The sequence below is a fragment of the Plecotus auritus genome (assembly GCF_963455305.1).
Source record: "Plecotus auritus genome assembly, chromosome: 4".
NCBI lineage: Eukaryota > Metazoa > Chordata > Mammalia > Chiroptera > Vespertilionidae > Plecotus > Plecotus auritus.
This window is the reverse complement of record NC_137775.1, coordinates 131,614,513-131,637,128: the sequence shown is the minus strand read 5'-3', so window position 1 is coordinate 131,637,128 and position 22,616 is coordinate 131,614,513. Positions and strand designations below refer to the sequence as shown.

General features: G+C 41.2%; 1 protein-coding gene across 3 annotated transcripts in view; it reads right to left on the bottom strand.

The window, feature by feature from the left end:
- Positions 1-22,616, bottom strand: part of CALD1 (caldesmon 1) — a 210,585-nt gene that overhangs the window by 22,560 nt on the left and 165,409 nt on the right. For 2 of the 3 annotated variants that reach the window (XM_080665724.1, XM_080665723.1), the window contains 3 exons: positions 15,458-15,604; positions 11,689-12,085; positions 4,259-4,404 (listed from right to left, as the gene is read on the bottom strand). In XM_080665724.1, coding sequence (XP_080521850.1) covers positions 4,259-4,404; positions 11,689-12,085; positions 15,458-15,604 — 690 coding nt within the window. Of the gene's footprint in view, positions 1-4,258; positions 4,405-9,854; positions 9,933-11,166; positions 12,086-15,457; positions 15,605-22,616 lie in introns of all 3 variants that reach the window. The other variant, XM_080665722.1, reaches the window with a different exon arrangement.

Sequence of the window (22,616 nt, the reverse complement as noted above, 5' to 3'; positions counted from 1 at the left end):
TTACCCTGGGTTTCCTCAGTTATACAATGGGGGCAAATGGGATTGTAAAATGGTGCAACCACTATGAAAAACAGTAGCGAGGTTCCTCAAAACATTAAAAACAGAACTCCCATATGATCCCACAATTAAGGAAAACACTGATTCCAAACGATATCTATACCCCCGTGTTCATTGCAGCATTATTTACAATAGCCGAGATATGGAAACAACCTAAGTGTTCATTGATGGGTGAACGGGTAAAGAAAAAATGGTACATATTTACAGTGGAATATTATTTAGCCATAAAAAATAAAAAATCTTATTTAAATACTAATTAACAAGTAGTGAGGGCATTCTTACCTAGATCTGAACATAGGTAGCCCATGTCCAAAATTTTTGTCTGAATAACAGATAAATTACACTGTCTAGCACCATTTATTCCATGTGGAGAATGGCACAGTGTTTCTAGCTAGGGAGCAAGAGGAAGAATAAAACAAAATAGTTCAGGATGACACAGTTACTAATATTGATCTTATGTGTAGATCAGATGCTTTTAAAACACTGAGGTTCTGAATACACTGTGCCCTTTAGAACAATGCTTTTCAAACTGCAGGTCAGAAAATCAATTCAAGTGGACTGTAACCAGCATTAAAAAAAAAAAAAATGAACTAGGAAACATCAGAGTGCATTGCAGAGAGCAAAAGAAATGACCATTTCTTGAAATGCTGATTTCAGTTACGCATGTAGGCATCACTGGGTCATGATGTAAAATTTACTTCTTTTTTTTTTTTTTTTAAATACATTTTATTGATGTTTTACAGAGAGGAAGGGAGAGGGATAGAGAGTTAGAAACATCGATGAGAGAGAAACATCGATCAGCTGCCTCCTGCACACCTCCCACTGGGGATGTGCCCGCAACCAAGGTACATGCCCTTGACCGGAATCGAACCCGGGACCCTTCAGTCCGCAGGCCGACGCTCTATCCACTGAGCCAAACCGGTTTCGGCAAAATTTACTTCTTATTAAGAGCTGTGGTTAAAACGTTTAAAAATTGTATTCTAGCCCTGGCTGGTGTGGCTTAGTTGGTTGGGCATCGTCCCATGTATGGAAAGGTTTCTGGTTTGATACCTGGTCAGGGCACATGCCGGTTGCCGACTCAATTCCTAGTGGGGGGTGTGCAGGAGGCAGCCAATCGATGTTTCACTCTTACATCGATGTTTCTCCCTCTCTCTCACTCTCCCTTCTTCTCTCTCTAAAATTCAATTAAAAAAAAAATCTTATTGTAGGCACTTGATGGTTAAAAGTGAACTCTTTTATTTTAAACTCAATCAAAGTTAGACGGCCCCTTAAAACTTGATGTTGCTCTTTCAGGGTCTTCTAGGTTTATAGACTTGTGACTTGAGAGAGGAAATCTGTTCTCTCAGTTAATTTAAGGTCTTTCCATCTTCAGAGACATTTACTCTCTCGTGTTCATCACGTTAGTGTTCAGTTGGACGAGCAAAACACATGCCTTGCAGAAACTTCTCTAGATTCCACTAGATGTCGCTCAGTCTTCATTTTGGACATTCAGAACGCCACCACTAGGGTCTGGTTAAATAAATCAAAATGCTTCCATCCAGTGGAACAGGCTAACACCATTCGCTGTAGACTTATGTTCATTGGTACAGAAGGCTAGCTAAGGTGCATTGCTATGCATAATGCAAGAATCAATTTAAAATGTAGATTTATAATTATACCCACACATATACATGCTGCCTATATATGAGTGTCTATTTTGAATGTATATACATAAAAATATCTGCAAAAATGTTACTAATGTTATCTTTGGGTGATGGGTACTTATTTTTGTACTTCTATTTTCTGAATGTTTTATAATGGGTACAATTTTTCTGATAATCAGGAAAAACTTTAATTCCCAAATAAAAAATAAAAAGAAAGCAAAACAAACTCTTGTTCTGTACTATCTATAAAACGTTGGTATAATCTAACTCTATAAACTTGTTCCTTGAATTGAGATTTTTATGTCATCTCTTAGAGAACATGATCTAGTTATAAGAAAACAGAAATATCAAAGGAGACAGTAATTAAATCAAACACAAGGAATTATGCTCAAAACAGGAACAAGAGTTTTGTCCATATTACCTCTCCTCAGATGTGCTGGCATGCCCTCAGAATTAGGGTGTCATGAATAATATGAAAATTTCTTCTAGAATGCTCTCTGCTATTCTTGGCTTCTTTGGGTTTTAAGTCATGAAGGACATCAGACCTCTCACCATTAAGAACACAGCTGTGTCCTGGCCGGTGTGGCTCAGTGGTAGAGCATCGGACTGCATACTGAAAGGGTTGTAAGTTTGATTCCCGGTCAAGGGCATGTACCTGGGTTGCAGGTTTGCTCCCCAGCCTGCAGGAGGCAACCACATAGATGTTTCTCTCTCTCTTTCCCCCTCCCTCTCTTCCACTCTCTCCAAAAATCAATGGAAAAAATATCCTCGGGTGAGGATTAACAAAAATAAATAAATACATTTTCAAAACACACAGCTTGTTTTCAGTTAGGCTGGTAGACACTATGCCAATCTAAATAGAGGCTCTTCCTCCCCAGCTCCTCACTTCATGGAGCAAAACCAGGCATTTCCGCTTCTATCATCACCAATTTCTATTGAAACTAAAACTAACACACGTTGGCAGCTAAACAAAAACTTTCTGTTTCTGTCATTTTTGTCTGCCCAAAGATGAAAATTAAAGAGTCACATTTAAGGGTCCTCAGTGTGCAACCTGTTGGCATCCCTGTTGACTTTTCTCTTGGTGGAATTACCCAACTCCCTGGATTTCCACACAACGGACATGTTAATTATTAATTTGAATTTGGCTAAAGTTGGTTGGCAAGCTTGCTAATTGTTAACCAAACTTTCTACAGACAGATTTTTTTTACAGCATTATTTCTCTTAACAAAAAAAATGTATTCATACCCACAAAACAGATTTTAAACTATCAAACAGCAAAACACTAACACTGTTAGGTAATGTTCATTGAACATGTCTCATGAACTTGACGCTGTTCTAGGGCTTTAAAACATTAACCTGCTGACACTTCAGCAAGCTCTGGGCTCGGCTTACCTGCCTGAATCAACTTGCTTTCTAGATTTTCCATAAATTCCTGATAAACTCTTAATTTTTCATATCTACTTTCTTGTCCATTTAGGCTTTCTATTGGTTAAATGGGATGCGGTTTCTGCTCAAAGTTTTACATAGAAAAATTGTGTGGGGGCAATTATGTTGACCCACTTTAGTCTCTGAGAGGGGCTGGAGACATCTATCCCCCGTAGCTGTGCTTGCTTCTGTAGGTGACAAAGGCTTCACTGTGAGGCCCATGTCTGACTTCTACACAATAACTGCGTGGGGACTTCCTTATTTGAAGTGTTCAGAAATACAGGAGCTATAGGCAAGGCTGCATGGAAATCCACGTTATAGGGACCCAGACTCTTCCAGAACATGGGGCACAACGGGAATGGGGCCCAGAGGTAGGAATGGTGCCCAGAGAATTGTCCATAGTAGGCATCTGCAACTTGAGTCCTTCCACAAAATTGGTTGGGAACTCTTAAGTGTTCGTTTACTTGTCCTAAAATCAGTTGCCCAGATTTTCAACATAATGGGATGAGGAAGAGAAGCTGAAGTTATGCAAGAGGGGTTTCCCAAGGGTACTAAATGGAATATTAGTCGGATGTCTTCTTCCTCCCTCTCAGAGGTTCCCAATACAAACTAATACCAAGTGCTTTCCAAGTCCTGTGGCAAAGAGAAATGATTAACTCAGTTTAACCGAATGTTTCCCAAATATTTGGCCACAGAATAATCCTAGTTTTATGCAGTATTTATCTACAACCTTTAGAAAATACAATTTTGAAAGTGGTATTGAGAAGGTTTCTTATAAGGTTGCCTGGACCACATAGAGAATGAATCAAAGATATTAATTCCAGGCATACTGTTTTCTACTACACTGATTTTACATGAGCATATAAGGTCAGGGACAAAAGCTTGGATGCCAGGCCTAATCTACGTTGCTAAATTATGGGAAGGGTGGATTACACTTTGCCTGAGCAATGACCGTGGTCTTCTATTAGTGATTGATAGCCCGGCCTGCTGACTGAGTTTCCCTGAGACAATGGCCAATGACCTCACAACAAAAGCATGCTGCCTGTTCAGCACTCTCTGTCCAGAGGCACAGGAGAGGAGGCTGATTGGTTTTTCACATGTGAACACAGTCACTGTTAGTCACTACGTCTTACCTGAAGGTATTCTCGGTGTGTTTAAGCTTGTGGGTCATGAATTCTCCATTCTGCGACTTCACTTCTGTAAATCCCTTCTTTCCATCCAAGATGCTCTTCACTTCTTCTCTGGGCTCTTTGTCTTTTTTAATCTTCTCATCTTTGATCTAACCAACAGTACACATCAGGAAGAAACATAACAATAAAAATCGTATTAGGTTTTGGTTGGTATCACCAAATAAGACCCCAAATTGTTAGGAAGCCAGAAACCTCAGAAGTAAAACAAACCACCGTAGAATGATGTGGTAGAGATGGGGTCAGAGGAAATTCTTGGAGCATGAGCTATGGTTCTCCAGCCTCTGAGCAAAGATCTTGACCACAGTTTTAGGAGGTCAAGATCATTCCTGATTTCACTGGGGGTTTTATTTTAGAAATCACTGGAGGTGTTACCATTAAAAACTATTACATTCTTAGAACTCCATCCACATGAGTGGTTGTTTGCAGTTCCCAGCAGAAAGAACGACTACTGGGGTGGCTTTGATGGGAAAACGTCAGGTTGCTTGGACAGGTTTCTTCTTGGATGAAGAACACAAATGAGTTGAGGAGGAAAGAAGAGGTAACCTGACAGGTTAACCAGATCTGCCAAGCCAGTTTTAGCTGATATCAGAGGAGGATGACCCTAGTATCCTAATAAAAAATTAACTAGGGCCTTGGCTGGTTTGGCTCAGTGGATAGAGCGTTGGCCTGCGGACTGAAGGGTCCTGGTTCAATTCCAGTCAAGGGCACATGACTGGGTTGTGGGCTTTTATCCCAATAGGGAGCGTGTAGGAGGCAGCCAATCAATGATTCTCTCTTTCCCTCTCTCTTCCTCTCTGAAATCAATAAAAATATATTTTAAAAAAAGTAACTAGGATCTTCAGGACAGAGGACACAATAACCCTGCCTTTAAGGGGACGACTCAGAGGTCTATGGGACCATGTTTGTAGTCATCCAAAGCACTAAGTTAGAATGCAATGGGAAAAATTCCAGGGTTTACCTTGACTTCCAGGGCAGGCAATAATTTAGTCTCCAGAAGGGGTTTTGTGATTCTTGTGGGTCACAAAATGTCATATATTAAGAAAGGTATTAACTGTAATATTTTGTGGGTTTCACGTTACAAGTTCCTCATGGTAAATAAGAGATTATGTCAAAGTAAACTGAATTTACATAGCTTTTTTGGGGTGTATAGGAGTACAAATTACTTTACCTATATCATCTCACCCATTCTTAAAAGATGAGTGTGAAAACAGGGGAGGTTCCATGTTGCTTTTTCCAAGACAAACAGAGAGAGCACTAATGTTCTAAAGGAGCCTACGGAGCAAGGGTGGGGCATAAGAGCTTAAGATTTCAGATGCTGCCTAGATGGTCTCCCCTTCCCTGAGAACTCACTTCTGTCCAGTTAGTCTTCAGATACCCTCTGAACGTTTATTATTAAAGTGCATGTTTTACTAAGGAGAGCACTCTAAAAAAAATCTTTACTGATGAGCCTTCCATATCCTTTCCCTGATTTCCTTCTTTGGGTATTATTTGATTAAATTACTATGGATGGACTATTCTGTAGTAATTTAATGGGCAACTATCATGTTGCCCTACTTAGTTAAAACTTTAACCTTGCTCCAAGGGATATACACCTGGGAGATGATATCCCTTGCACATGCTGAAGAAGGGAGCTATTGTCTTGCCATTCTCTCTGAGAGCTTTGTCTGGAAGTCAGGAAACCTGAATTTTGGCTCCAGGGCTATTGACAAACTAGCTGTGTTACTTTGATTAAGTCACCTTACTTCTCTGAGATGTTGACTCCACATACATAAAAAATGGAGGTTAGGCTAGATGATCCCTTCCCAATCCTTCATCCTTTCATTTCCCTCTTATCCTCTCTTTTGTCATGAGGGGTTACAGAGAAGAGAAGGAAGCTCCTGGCTTGTTCTACATCTTGGTGGCTGTCCTTGCCCAATCATAAATCAGTACTCATGGACAGGCAGGAGCTGGCAGGGTCTCTTCTTGTCTTGGTCTACCATTGTTGGATACAGCCCCAGAAACCATAGACTGGATTATATATCTTGGTTAAGAAGTATCTGGGGATATAAATTTGGGGATGAGGGGATCCCATTTTAGAAAACGCATGAAACAAATTTGGAGTCAAATCTCATGGTTTGTGAAATAGATGAAATACCCTTTAACTAACGTTTCTTATTTTGGAGTCAGAGACATTTCCATTCTTCCCAAATGCATTATCTAATTTACTGACCAAAAATGTATGTAAAATAGATTTGTAAAACAATACATGTTTCCTTCAAGCTCTGCCTTTATTGGCAAAGGCTATGGTAGATGTTATGTGTATATTCTCTTTGGAAGACTTCCTTAGGAAAATTCCCAGTGCAAGCATGATAATTTGAGTTTGCAAATTATTTTATCTTTTTGGGAAATGAATAAGCAATTCCACAACGCCTTTACATTTTACTTTAAGGAGCACAGTGGATTGGATTCGATAGCAGATTTAAACCAAGCTCATGGGATTCTGAGTCATTTGGGAAAAGCATTAGATCTAGGTCAGAATGTTACCATTCAGGAAATCTGTGCTGATGGATTAATGTAGCCAAGTATCCTGAAAATGTTAATGTGCTTCATGGACAGATAACATTAGCAAATGGAAGGTTGGCCAAATGACCATTTGGCTAAAACTGGATATTTGGGATATCCAATGGGATAACACATGGGTGTGTGTGGGGCGGGAATTCCAGCGACATGAACCTGTGCCAGAGACCTTCAAAATGTCAAGTGCGCAGGTCATAAAGGACTGCTATGTCAGTCTTTGTAGTTTATTGTTTTGCATTATTTGATTCCAGAATAGTGACAAGAACGGGTGCAAGTTACCATTCTTTTCAGATTAGGTTTTAATGCACGTTTGTTAGACTCAGACGCCTCAGTTCCTTCTTTGGGTCCAATATATAACTCATGAATGCCCTTGCTACTACAGTCTGGTCTACGGATAACACAGACCTCACCAGAAGCTCAGACTCTACCCAGAGCCAGCGAGTCAGGTTCTGCGTTCCCTAAGATCTCCTGGTGACTCACATGCACACCAACCTTGGGGAGATTTGGACTAGATGCATGAATGTCAGTTTCAACATTATAGGAACAACTCCCCCAGAAGCTGTTTTTCTGTTAGAGGTGGGAGAAGGCTGTGTGTGTGTGGCGGGGGGCGGTTGGGGGGAGGGGGAAAGGGGGAGAGCTTTAGGGTGAAGAACTAAAAAGAGACATTTTATGGTTGGAAAGGAGAAAAAGCTACATTAAATTTCAAGGTTGGTGATCATCTGCCATCCATTGCCACAAGCAATAAAATGTTTTCTACACTTAAAAAAAAAGGGGGTAAACCACAGTGGGAGAAAGAAGATGCTCTGTAAGGTGTTGGAGCGACTTCTGGAAATGTTTTCTCTAAGAAGGTTTACATGATGTTTGTGTTTATCGTGGTTGACCGATCCTGCATTGCTCCTTGAAAGAAAAGCCTTCTTAATTTTTTTTTAACAAAAAGGAAATAAAAAAAAGGAGGGTGTTTAAAATGGCTAAATCACGTAAAATATGATTTAAAGTCATCTATATACAGCAACCACACAGCTAGCTGGAGAGGGGAAAACCTAGTCATTCAACTAGTAATTTATGCATGCAACGTTAAAATAGGAATGGCAGATTAACAAAAAAAAATTTTTAATCCTGTGCAGAGGAGCTAATCTGGCCTTGTATAAAAAAAGGGGCCGCGGGTTTTGGGTCAGTGGAATGTGCTGTAGAGCAAACTGGGAAAGAGGCAGCTCTGAAGTCATTGTACCCGGGGCAGTGTTGCATGGGGGCCTTATCTGAAAGAGGCAAAGGGAGGATCGGGATGGCTGTGTGAGCTCTTCCCAGCTCCCACACAGCATACAGACCAGAAAGCTCGGATCACTGAAAGCCCATCAGAGCCTAGTGAAATGAGTTAAATTTAGAGTATAGAGTCCAAACGTGCTTTTCCAGCTCCCCATCCCCAACATAAACTTAATCACTGAGCTATGGTTTCATGCCCTCTCCTTTCTGTAAAGATTTCCTCACCAAACGCTAGCTCTAGAGAAGAACCCTGTGGGACGTTTCTGCTGGAGTTTAGTTCCGAGGTAACTTTCATTTTTTGTAGTGTTCTTCTGTTACAAAATGAGAACACTGTTTTCCCACATGTTCAACCATTTCCTTAGCTGCCTCATTTGAGCCAAATTTGGTTTTCCAGTTATTAGCATTGACGCTTTCTCCTTCCTTTAAATGGACAGAGTTCACATTCGGTGTTCACTCCCAAACCACCATGCATTCTTTTAGAAACAAGGAGGAACAGGCATCTTAAACAAAATAAATATAACAGAAACTAAGGGTTTTTACTTTTAACATGCATTTTAGAAAAAACGCTTAAAAAAACAATCACCCCCTATTTAATCTGGTTATCTATTTTCCAATTATGGATTTTTTTTCCTGTTTCTTAACATATGCCACAATGGGTAGAGAAATGTCGCAAGACCCCATTTGAGTTGGCGCCCAATAGCTTCAGGTCAGCTCAGCCGGTGTGGCTCATAGGTTGAGCGATGACCCAGGAACTAAGAGGTTGCCAGTTCAATTCCCAGTCAGAGCACATGCCCAGGTTTTGGGCCTGATCCCGGAGGGGGCCGTGCAGAAGAGAGCTGATCGATGCTGTTCCTCTCTCATTGATGTTTCTATCTCTCTATCCCTCTCCCTTCCTCTCTCTCTAAAAAAAAAAAATCAATAAAAACCTATTAAAAAATAAGCTACAGGTCAGTCCATGGGCAAAGTGCTTAAACTCTTTCATTTTTGATAATTTAGTTTTACCATGTTCACATACTTTGAACTGATTAGATACTGTCACAACTTTTAGGATTCCTTGGGGCTAACATAAGCACAATGGATAAAACAAAATCAGGCTTTCTGATGTGGCATTTTGATGACCTCAGATCATGACCTTCTCTTTGCAGCAGCCTCTGGTCCGCTTACCGGTTACTTACCTACAGTCCAACACCCTGGCACCAGCGCCTGTGTGTGCCTCAGAAATGCAATGCAGAACATTTTGCCAAAGTTTTCTTTCAAAAACCAAATATCATCTTTTGTGCATCAAATTTTCTACTGAGATGTGGGGGTGTTTTTCCTTTGAGAAGTTAAATCATTAATCAAAGCCAGTTGGAAATATTTCCCCTGATGGGAATGAAAGCAGGATGGCTCAAGGGGGGAGGGTGGGGAAATAGCACTTAGAAGAATAGAAAGCGGGGAAGATTGAGCAGAGAAGCGTTTTTCAAGCTTTTCACAGTAAGAATGATAATTTATGTCACTATGCAGTGCTTACTGCCTACAATGCCCTCTGATATCTTCTATTTCTTCTTTTAAAATGACGATTGACACATTTAACTACTTTTGAAATGCTCTAAGCTGATTTCGCCATTCGATGAATCGTTAAGTCATGGCTTGAAAAACATCAGAGGCTATCTGACCTGAAATGCCATGGCACACTCTCTCTGCTGCTTTATCATTAATGAGGTTATTTCCCAATAATATTTACCTCTTCTTTTTTGAAGGCAGCCTTGTCTTCTTGGGACTTTTCTCTTTTAAGTTGCACTTTAGCCCCCTTTTCTTCTTCCTTTTCATTTTCAAGAATGGTAAGATCACGCATGTAAAAGCAGCCCTTTCTAGCTCTTACTCAGTGAGAAGGTGCTCGGGTCACTCGGCATGTGGCGCAGGCTGACTTCTCTTCTGCTGTGTCAGTGCTCACGTTGCCCCCAGTGGTTACAAACAGCAGCCTGGGGTATGTTCCTCCCGCCCCCCTCCAACCCCCCCCCCCCCCAGCCGCCCCCGTGTGCCTGCCCTTGTGCTCACTGATATCTAGTGGGACATGGTGCTCCTTACAAACCTCGTGTGTGGTTTGGTGCATTTTTGTTCCTAATCCTCTCAGTAGTGGCTGTGTTCACGAGCCCCTCGTAACAAGCAGGAGTGAAAGACCACTTCAGTGCAATGCATACTTAGTGACAGAGCGTTCTTCTGGAAGGCGAGCATGCGAGCAGGTGGTGGTTAAGCACAGTGCTTTGAATGCAGACTTGCAGTCGGAAAAATAATCTCTTGTAGCTCACACCCCTCCCCTCAGGCTATGCCAGTTTATATATGTCATTCAGATGGTAAAAGAAGCAACACGTATGCTTTTAATTATAAACTGATCAATTATAAACTGATTATAAACTGATGCCACCCCAGATGACTGGCTTTCTGCAAGTTTACATTAAGCTCAGGTCTACATGATGCCAATTATGGTTTTGACATTTTTTAAAAAAGATCCTCAAAATGACTTCTTTCCCTCCTTTATTATCAGTTGATTTCGAGGGTTTTACCAGGTATATTTGCTGTCTTAAGATGCTATTTCTGATCACGATTCCTTTTTTGTCCATTTCCCACCCCAACGTTTATAATTTTTTAACTAAATGCCAAACCCTTGTAAGATCCCTTGCCTCACGTAGACCTATGGGTAGAAGTAAAGGTGTGAAAAGGAATGCGTTTAGATGCTGGTGCAGAACCACAAGTCAACACAGCACCGCCACAGTTACCACCTTTGGGTTCATTCATTTTTCTGGTGTTCATAACAAGCAAGCCCAGAGCAACACATTTCTCTCTGGTTGTCTCAGCAAATTTGGTTGACTAACTATTCAGCCAGCAATCAATGGCCTCATGCTTGCAGATTGCTATGGCCTAAAAAAAACTGAACAGCTTGCCAAATGATCAAGCACGTGGCCTATAGGAATGTGGCCTCAGCCCCAAATTTGATGTGCATTACATTTCTCACAAGTCGCAGGCATCACACACACGGTGCAAAATGTTTACTGTACCTGTTTCTTTTGGACAGCTGTCTGGTGTTTATCTTCTTGTCCTTTCTTTTCATTGACCCATTGCCCGTCTATTTTCTCTTCTACCTTTCCCCCTTTGATCTTTTTCTCTTCTAGCTGCTCTGCGCGGTTTTGCTCTTCTATCTTAGCCTTCTCGGCTTCCTCTGCCTTTGCTCTCTGCCTCTCCTCCGCTGCCCTTCTCTCCTCCTCCGCCCTCTCCCTCCTCTCTCTCTCTTGTGCAGCTGCCTTTTCTTCCGCTTCCATTCTTGCTTTCTCCTCTGCTATCTTTTGGGCTTGCTCAGCTTTAAACCTTTCTCTTTCTTCTGCTTCCAACCTGACCCTCTCTGCCTGGGCCCTTTCCCTTTCTTCCTCCTCCATCTCTTCGTTAAGGGCAATCTCATCTGAACCGTGTTCCCTCTCATCCTCTATTTTAGGCTCATCTGCACTGATCTGCCCGTTTTTCAAAGGCATTCCCACTGTTTCTTCTCGAGTTTCTACTGTATTCTCTTCCACCGTCACCTCTACCTGATTTTCTTTGATGCTCCCTCGCTTTGGCTTCTCCTCTTCTTCCTTTTCTTTGACTTCTTTCTTTTTCTCTTCAGCATCCCTCCAGTCATTCTTCTGGTAGGACTTGGTGACTATTTCTGTTTCCTCGATCTCATATCTTTCTCGGCGACTTTCACTTTTTTCTTCCTTCTCCGCCGTGTCATCTTCTGTCTCGTCATTCCGCATTCTTCCGCTGGATAGAGACAAGCTGGCATCTGTGATCGTGGGGTCCAGCTCCTTCTGCCGCTCCAGCGCCTCCTGCAGGCGTTTCTGGCGCCTCTCCTCCCGCCGAGCCAGGCGCTCCAGTAAGGCGGCCTCGTCATCGCCCTCCACCTGTGTGTTCGTGGTGGTGGCCTTGACCTCCTCGTCTGGCACACTGCACGGCAGAAACAACACCAGAGACAACGTGCTGCTGGTTAATCAGTCAGCGGATTCCCCGACCCACGCGGGCCCTATGGCAGAGGCTGGCAGTACCATGCCCATGTACCCCTCCTGCCCCACCTCGCCGCCCCCTCCCCTAACTGACAGCATGTGCAAGTCTGTGCCTGTCTACTCTATATGCCAGAGGTGCTTTGGATATTATGGTTTCCTGGGAGCAGACGTCAAACAAACATTGATGAGCATTGGTATATACAGACCTCCGCTCCCCATACCTTTTTGAGTTGGATAATTCTGAGTGCCTGTGCTGCCTGGATCTTAGAGTTCCCCAGGGAGATAAACTCCAGATGCCCACAGATTGCTTGGCAATGAAACATTTATTTGGTTGCCTTTCCTTCCCTGTGTCACTTGCCCACACCGCTCCCAGTCTTTTCTGGGATCATTTTACAAATAAACGACTTGTGATCAAATCTTTGTTTCAGGATCTGTGTCTTGGGGAACTCAAACGAAGACAAGGACCAAACTGAAATAATAAGTGAATTCCTCTAGCATCATATAGTATTTTCACATGTCACCAAGTCATCTAGAATTCTTGAACGGGATTTGTGGAACACAAAGCACTTGGAGAGGGAGGGAGTGTACATGATGGCGTGGACATGTTATACTCACACCGATGACCCCCGTGGTAGAGACATGTAACTGTCCACCACAATTCATGCTCTTCCTTTCATAGTCACAGGAAGAGGTTGTTGGTCAAACATTATATTTTCTACCCTCCCCTCTTCCTTGCACCTAGGAGGAGCCATGTGACCAATAATTTCCAGCTGAATGTGAGCAAAAGTGATGTGTCTAGACCCAGATAATTAGGAAGCAAGGGTGCATTCTCTACCTTCTCTATCTCTGCCGGCTAGATCAGAGGACTCCAAAGCCCCAGGAATTGATAGAGTCACAAGGGGAAAGAAAGTAGGCGACCAGTTCTACCTACTCGTCAGAAGCAACCACACTGGACTGGTATATATTATTGAATTAAACTACTAAAATTTGGGGGCTCATTGTTTTAGCAGCTGACATTACCCTAACTTATATATATACCAGCTATGTTCTTTGTTAAGATTTTCATGGATCCGGGGTCTTTTGCCCTTCTTTCCACAGTAGACAAAGAACAGTTAAATGTGATGTTTATTTAAAAAGAAAAGAAAATCTCTAAAAAACACACTGCACCATTGTCCATCACCTCTCTCCCTATTGCAGGATGCTGGACACTGCCTGAGCCAGGGGTGTTGGTCTCTGCTGGCAAGAAACAACCAGCCATGTGATACCAGGAACTGTGGCCAGAGTTGGAAGAATATGTCTTGCAATGTTTAGAAACTCCATCAAATGTCATGGTTCATTCTGAACTTGGCCCCTTTGAAGTTCAAGTTCACTTAATTTTGGAAAAACATGTTTCACATTTAACAACAAGAAATGGCAGAGTAAAGGCTAGATTTTAAACTTTTTTGGCCTTAGCTGTTGCTACAGGACACTGTCTCCATGAATTAGACATACAAGGATTACATGTCCCTGGAAATACAAATAGTCTAGAATTTAAGGGGAAAAGTCTATATACATAGGCATTTGGATCAACTGAATTTAAATAATATTTAAAAGGTACCCAAAATTATAAAGTGCTAGCCAGATGAAAGTACTCTGGAGTTAAGAAACCAACAGATTCTCCTGAACCTTTCTTCGTCTGTTTATAAATCATGACAGCAATCACCAGTAGTTAAGTACCAGTTAGGGTTGTTTATATTTTAGAGCTAAATCACACATGCTTTACTGAAAAAAGAAAAGAATTTTGTGTTCAACCAATAGTATGAAATAACTGTTATTAATAAAATGTGAAAAAGGAGAGAAACTCAAGTAGAAGCAAGATTTGAAAAGCAAGAAAAACTATAGACCATGAGTAACTTTTTCAGCCATTGTTGATCATTCACTGATAACCAGATTCAGGCAAGAGCTATTTTTAAGCTCTTTCCCCCCTTCCATCCTCAGCTCAAAAGTAGGAAAGGCAGTGAATGACTATGCAGCCCTCCTCTGTAAGACTCTGACACCATCTTCCTAATAATAATTAAAGCGAGGTGCTTACTCTGTGCAAAGCACTGTGCATTTTACATGTTCTAATATCTCATTTAAATTCAGCAATGTTCCTAAGAGAAAGGGATAATGCTCATTTCTATTCATTTAACTGAAGAAATACAGTTAGTGAAAGGCCAAGTTCAGATTCAAAGCCAAGTAGTGAACCTCAGAGAATATACCTACAACCCCTCTGCTATATTCTCTCCTATTTAGGATCTACTTCTCAAGAGACATGGTCTCTATTTCTCTACCTAATCGTTAAGTTTTCTTACTGAATTCATTCTGCCTACCAGCATTTTAAGACTGCCTTCGGAAACCTCCTGTGTGCCCACTCAAATTTGGGCTAAAGAGGCCAGAACTCTTTCCATTCAGAATTTTCTAGATAGACTGAATTAAAGAAACTATCAACAGTGCCCTTAAACAAACAAACTAAAACCAAAGCCACATACAAGATCTTATGTGGTGTTTTCATTATATTTAATCAGTCCATAATTATACATTAATATTAACTTTTTTCCTCCCTTTTCCCATCCTCATCTTTTCTACACCTTATGGCAAATAAATAGCATACACTAATCATTAGCATAATGGACTGTGTGACCTTGTATGTGTGAACTTGTAAAGGTCCCTTTGGAAGAAGTTGAATCTCTTAAGTGCTCTCAACTTCCTTCATTTCTACCAGGGCACGTATAGGAAAAATGTAGAAGTAAACTCATAAGCGTGTTGGAATAATTACATTAAATTGAACAGGATTTTGCACCTTGCTGAATATTGTAGTGATCACAGAATATCGATTCAGGCTATATATCAGGAAAACCAAGACATTTGCAATTCATGCCTATTTTTAAAATTGAAGTATTATCTGCTATTTATAGGTACAGAAAACTACTGAGTTAATAAATCTCTAGTTCAAAACAGATAGCAATAGCCTAAAGAGTGAATGTAAATAGTTCCCCTTATTTAAAGCCATAACCCACCATATTGAGTAAATAAAAAATTATTAGATTATAAAATAAAGTCATTCCATTGGGTATGTTTGGGCTGGGGGGAGCGAAAGGAGTAGTGGTGTCCTATAGTCGAAATCAGTTTACTGTTCAATCTGATTAGTTGCCTAAAATGGCTATGAAATAATTAAACAAAGTAGACTGAAAAGAGTTGAGTTGGGCTGAGAAGGGAATGCTTTGCCCAACACATTCCATTCATCAGACAGGCTAAGAAGCAACTTAGAAATTTCCCTTTCCGAAGAGGACAGTACCTGTTCTGGGCGTGAACCTCCACCTGGTCGGTCACCTGCCCCAAGGATTCTTCCTCTTGCTTCTGCCGCAGCCTTTCCTGTCGGGCTCGCCGGCGCCGTTCCCGGGCAGCCTCTTCCTCATCGTCATCATTCCTCTGGTAGGCGATTCTGCAACATCACAGAAACAACCTCTTGAGCATGCCAACTGCCAACCATCTTCACCATCTTCTTGGCAGGATCAGCCCCGAGTCCTTTTCTAAACTGGACTCCTACTGAACCACAGAGTTCTAAAAGGAAGGCTCCGTTCCTTAAGTTTAGAGACACAATCTCTAGTTTTCAAACTTTTACGTATCTGAAAAGCACTAACCCAATATCTACAGAAGATAATTTGCAATGATCAAATAAACAGCTTAAATTTAAAAACCTACACAAAAGCAGGTTGCCTTCAGAGACTACATTAGCATATTTAGATTCCTTTACTAAGCTGAGGACCAGCTTGTAAACTTTAGAAACAGAAACCCAAAGCATCAAACTGAAAATAATTAAAACACTTATTAAAAAGATTCAAAGCATGTTGTACTCATTATTTGTATAGACATTGTCACAAGGTCAGAAAAGAATCAGGTTAAGTAACCAAACGAGGACTTAGACATTAAAAAGCCCAAATCCCTAATTACAATAGAGAGCAGAATATCCTCTTTGCTTGGATTTTATATTTTCCTTTTAGTTCCTTTTCACAGGAGAGAGGTGACAACTGAAAGGAGGCTTTCAAGTCAGTGCAGTTCCTTCTAAGGTTCCTCTTTCGTTCTAAAGACACATGCCGGGCACATCATGGTAGCCCACACGTGTGCATTTACGTAGACAGTTTAGGACTAGGGCAGGTAGAAGAGGCACAAAGGGCTACACATGCATCTATTTTATTTAGCTTTCATAGTTTCAGCTGAAGCAAATGCCTATTTAGGAAAATTATACAATCAATATCATAATGTTAGATATGTTTTCCTTATTCCCCAATAAAGAACCAGAGCTAGGAACTACAGATGCCCAGACTCAGGAGGAAATGACCTGAATGGTTAACTTGGATACATTTGAGAGATTAATGTGTATGGAGATACACAGTGCAAAGAAGGATGGATGTGCTGGCTCAGGGACACGCTGGCCTGATGGGTCCATGGGTTGGGATGGAGATGAGCTGTGCAGAAGGCTGCTTTTTACATTAGTTAAAGTGCTTTTATTACAGTATTAGAGGCCTGATACATGAAATTTGTGCAAGGGCTTTGGCCCCCACTTGCCGCGGCTTTGGATATCCGGAAGGACATCTGGTCTAATTAGCATATTACGCTTTTATTATTATAGATTACTTACATATCTACAAATAGATATCCTGATATGCAAGTTTCATGCTTGTAATTCTTATATAACAACAAAGCTAAAATAATGTACAAATGAAAGAAACAAAAATATAAATTGTATGTGGAACCATACAATTTATACCAACAACATGAACCTAATAACTGAGAGTGGTTTACTGTGGTTAGATTTACAAACCAGGCATGTTTAGGCATAGATCCGAGGCGATTTGACTTCAGTAATACAAACGCTATGAATTTTTTTTTCACTTAGATAGCTTATAAAACATAAAATGAACAAAACCTAAGGTTGGTTGGTTGGTTCTTTGCTCCTTCAGAAAAATCTGACTTTATACTTACTAAAATCTGCTAGTGTGTAATACTCAAATTCCAATATAAATAAAACATCACCGGCTGGTTTATTTCTGCAAATGTGGTGACAAGAGCAATGTGATATAGTTAAAAGATAACTAGGTTAGTACTCAGAAAACCTGGTTTCTAGAACTGGCTTCTTACTAGCTGGTCGTCCTTGATTAACCGGAGTTAAATTGCCTTGTCTGAAAGTGTGTGCGAGTCTAATGAAATCATGGGTTTTGTGGTAAGGCATTCTCCAGCAGAGTATTTTATTGCTCTCAGGAAAGTGCAATTGAGGAGCTGCTTTATGAGGAAAGATGAGTTCAATTTTAGACTCGTTGAACTTGAGGTGACAACATGACACGATTTGAATGTTCCCTTCTAATTCAATCACATTGTAGTTTGCAGTGACATTCCCAGTGGTTTGGCTTCAGATTCTTGGCCTAATATTCCTTTGGCTTATTTCTCAGTAGACAGCTTTAACCACAGCAGGGTCCTTAATGACTGCTTCCCAAGCCAATCAAACACAAAGTCTTAATATGTTCCTCTACATCTCTGGATCACCCGAGGTCTTGGCTATTACGGGGAACTTCCTTTTCCAAGATAAGCAAGAGACATAAAAGTTCCATATGGGACATCCTATGCTACAAACAGAACTACCCTCCTTTCCTGAATGCAATTTCATTTTTAGCCCTTAAGTTCCCACTATGCTTGAACAATGTGAGATGTTACTGTCTTCTTCCCACCTACCCATGTGCTTCGCAGCTGGATGTTGTTGGCTTTTAGTTCTGACACAAACTTGATTTGCCACCGAAGACAAATCACACTTGGACTTTCTTCATCTTAGATTTCTCATTGGAGGAATGGCCTGAACAACCAGATTATACCCAGTCTCCTTTAACTCTTTTCACGTGGTAGAGCCTGAAATTTACAGTCAATCACTCTCCATCAGTAGTAGCCCCTTGCCTAGGATATACAGTTACCAGAACTAGATTTTTAAGGATCTTTTATTACTACTGGTGAATATGCAAATTAAAATTGTTTCAAAGAACCAAAAGGAGGCAAAAGGACTTCATGGTATTTTGAATCATAACATGCCCAGTTGCTGGCTCAGTAACATGTCAGTTGGCTTTGTAAGTAAAGTTGTGTCCATACCAAATGACTTGACATGTGTGGAATTCTCCACATGTGAGACTCCCTGCATTAGTCCTTGGTGTGCAAAGCCAGGTAGTTTCTTGCGTTTAGGTCTGTCCCACAGCAACTTGCCTTTCACGTAACTCACAGGTTTATATTTTTTTCCTTCAAAATTAAAAAGAACTTAATTGTTCATTTCTTCTGATTCTAAAAGTAATATACACTTATTTTCTTAAATCAGACAACACAAAATATATAAAAGAGAAAGTGAAAATTAGTTCCTTAATCACACAACTCAGACATAAAAATGATTAATACTTGATACATCCTACCAGACATTTTCCCATGTATCACAGATCGTTTTTTTTAACAAAGTGGAATTATGTTATATATATATATATATATATATATATATATATATATATATATATATAATTTTATATTTACTGAGGTAAATATAGTTTTAAATTTACCTCATTTATGATTATTTTTAACATACTAGTAAAATATAATTTTCACAGTATTCTATGTACAGATGTACACAGTAATTATATAGATGTATTATAATCTATTTAACCCATTTTCTCCTGATAGACAGTTAAGATTTTTCCAAGTTTATGTTCTTATAAACAATGCTGCAAAGGACATCATTATAGCTATACTTTTAGCACTTGTTCTATTACTCACCCAGCAAAAATTCTCCGAAGTTAGAATTTCTGTGTTTAAAAGTATGCTCACTTTAAAGACTTTTGATACACACTGACAATGTGCCCTCCAGAAAGGTATGCAACACCAGCAATGTATGTGAGTGCTAATTTCACCATAAGCAGAACTTATTCAAAAAGACATCCAAATGCTAGCTCAACATCTAGTTTATGCTCCTGTTAAAGACAAAATGTTAACAGTTCTAACCTCCCCCACACCAGATGAAAATGTATTTGAAAGGTTGCTGACTAATAAACATCATACCTCACCACCCACTGGATGGTAACAAAAGCACAACAATCCATTCGTTCCTTCTGAGAAACGTCAGCAGAGGCGGCATTAACCGGGGTATGGTGCTCTCCACTACAAAGAGCTGATGTTCCCAGATGATTCAGAGGCAGTGTGGGCCCGAACTTCCTCTGAATCATCTGGGAAAGACGAAACCATGTTTATTAGAGTTTTAACTGAATGCATTTTATTTGAAAAAAGGTACCCCCAACTGATATGTAAAGTACCTCTCTATCAAAAAAAGTTTGATTGACAAGAATCCATGACTTCCCCCGCCCACGATGGGTGTTAGTAGGGTTAGTATGGAGTATCTCGCTCTGTTTTTTGGTAGCTGCCTTTGCTTATCTGTGGAGGCACGAACACTTGGAGAAAGGTATGATCGAGCTTACTGCAGGAGGCCAATGCTGCCTCTTATAAACCATTGCAATTATACCTACGGTATTTCTCTTACTGCAGAGCAAAATGGCTCATCAAATACTAGTATTCAGGGGAAAGAAAGAGAAGTGTGTGTGTTTGTGTGTGTGTGTGTGTGTGTGTGTGTGTGCATGAATAAGCGTTAAATAATCTCAAAAGTCCCTAATAATTACATGATGTCATTTGACTGTCAGTGATATGAACAAAGCAGAGAGAACTGGCTTTTCTTCCATTCCCAGAACCACTGCTAAAAGGCTCTGGTGTTAAATTATAAGAAAAAACAGACCTATGTGATGGGAAAACTCTCTTGGAATGCTGTGGCTTTCACACCAAAGATGTACTCTACCACCAGGGTGCTACAGCATCAGTATATTCAAGTAACAAGACAATCATGTTACACACTGTGCCTTTTAGATAGAAAGTTCAAATAAATAAAAGTATTGCAGATATGGGGGAGGGGGGGAAGGTATTGCAGATATGGCAAAGAAGGGAATCTCTGAGGAATTGGTGTCTTTATGTCTGGATGGGCCAGGATCTAAATGTATATCGATGAGAGGAAGAGGCAGTAACAGGAGCGTCCACAGTTAAGACATCGGAGTGGGCACTCCTTGTCATCTTGCCTTGTGTCCTCCTCACCTCATCTTCCTTCCCCATCACAGATTTCTTAAGACTTGTGCAACATTGGAGAGAAACCAAGATGGCGGCATAGGTGAACACCTAAACTGCTGCCTCGCACAACAATTTCAAAGCTACAGCTAAAAGACAGAACGGACATCATCCAGAACCACAGGAAAGCTGGCTGAGTGGAAATTCTACAACTAGAAGGAAAGAGAGGGGCACATGGAGATTCAGAGGAGCTGCAAAAGGCTGAGGTACGGAGACACGCGCACGGAGAGGACGGGCGGCTGAGTGCCTGGCTAGCTTTCTCTAGCGGGAGAGAGACAGAAGCTCCCAACTGCACTGAACCCCAGTTCCAACTGCACTGAACCCCAGTTCCAGGTGAGACCCTGGGGTCCCAGACTCATATTGGGGGAGTCAGGACTGTCGGGAAAAGAGAGGAGCGCACAGAAACTCAGGGGAGCCGTGAAAGGCAGAGGTCTGGAGGCGCACACGCGAGTGTGCGCAGAGAGGACTGACTGCAGAGTGTGCCGCTGGCTTTCTCTAGCGGGAGGAAGGTGGAGGCTCCCGACTGTGCTGAACTCCAGTACTGACTGCACTGAACCCCAGTTTCGGGTGAGACCCTTGGGACCCAGACTCATACGGGGGGAGTCTGGACTGTCAGGAAAAGAGAGGAGCGCACGGAAACTCAGGGGAGCCACGAAAGGCAGAGGTCTGGAGGTGTGCGCGTGAGTGTGCGCAGAGAGGACTGACTGCTGAGTGTGCCGCTGGTTTTCTCTAACGGGAGGAAGGGGGAAGCTCCCAACTGCACTCAACTCCAGTTCCGGGCGAGAATCTGGAAATCCAGATTCATTGGGGGAGAAACTGGACTGTCTGGCAGTGGGTGAAACTGGAGGGCAGCTTTCTCTAAGAGGTGCTTGCAGAGATTACCGAGGGACACTAAGACCCAGGGGACTCATAGGGCAGGGCTGACGGGAAGCCAAGACTGTCTGCTCAGCCCTGAGACTCAGCCCTATCCAAGCTGAGCACAGAGGCTTTTGCAATTTTGCAAGTCTTGTCTCATAAGGCTGTCTCCAGCACAGAAGTTCTCCTGGTGTAGACACAGCTGATCCTCACAGCCAATTGGCCTGGAGGTCAATTCCTCCCAGTGATACCAACAACAATCAAGGCTTAACTACAACAAGGCTGTACACACAGCCCACAAAGGGGTGCACCAAGAGTGTTCACCTCAGGCAACTGGGGAGGCTGAGCCACTGGGCCCTATAGGACACCTAGCACACAAAGCCACTCTATCAACTCAGGGAATCAGCAAAAATGTGGAGACAAAGAAACAGATCACAAACAGAAGAAATGGAGGAAAACAAATGACTGGATATAGAGTTCAAAACCACAGTAATAAGATTTTTCAAGTATTTCCTAGAAAAGGCCAATAAATTTAATGAGACCCTCGAAGATATGAAAAAGGACCAACTAGAAATTAAACATACACTGACTGAAATAAAAAATATTATACAGAGACCTAACAGCAGACTAGAGGATCGCAAGAATCAAGTCAAAGATTTGAAATACAAAGAAGCAAAAAACACTCAACCGGAAAAGCAAAAAGAATTCAAAAATTTGAAGATAGTGTAAGGAGCCTCTCGGACAACCTCAAGCGTACCAACATCAGAATTATGGGGGTGCCAGAAGAAGAGAGAGAGCAAGATACTGAAAAGCTATTTGAAGAAATAATGACGGAAAACTTCCCCTACCTGGTGAAAGAAATAGACTTACAAGTCCAGGAAGCGCAGAGAACCCCAAACAAAAGGAATCCAAAGAGGACCACACCAAGACACATTATAATTAAAATGCCAAGAGCAAAAGACAAAGAGAGAATATTAAAAGCAGCAAGAGAAAAACAGTTGATTACCTACAAGGGAGCACCCATACGATTGTCAGCTGATTTCTCAACAGAAACTATGCAAGCCAGACGGGAGTGGCAAGAAATATTCAAAGTGATGAATAGCAAGAACCTACAACCAAGATTACTCTACCCAGCAAAGCTATCATTCAGAACTGAAGGTCAGATAAAGAGCTTCATAGACAAGAAAAAGCTAAAGGAGTTCATCACCACCAAACCAGTATTATATGAAATGCTGAAAGGTATTCTTTAAGAAGAGGAAGAAGAAGAAAAAGGTAAAGATAAAAATTATGAAGAACAAATACATATCTATCAACAAGTGAATCTAAAAATCAAGTGAATAAAAAATCTGATGAACAGAATAAACTGGTGAATATAATAGAATCAGGAGCATAGAAAGGGAGTGGACTGACAAATC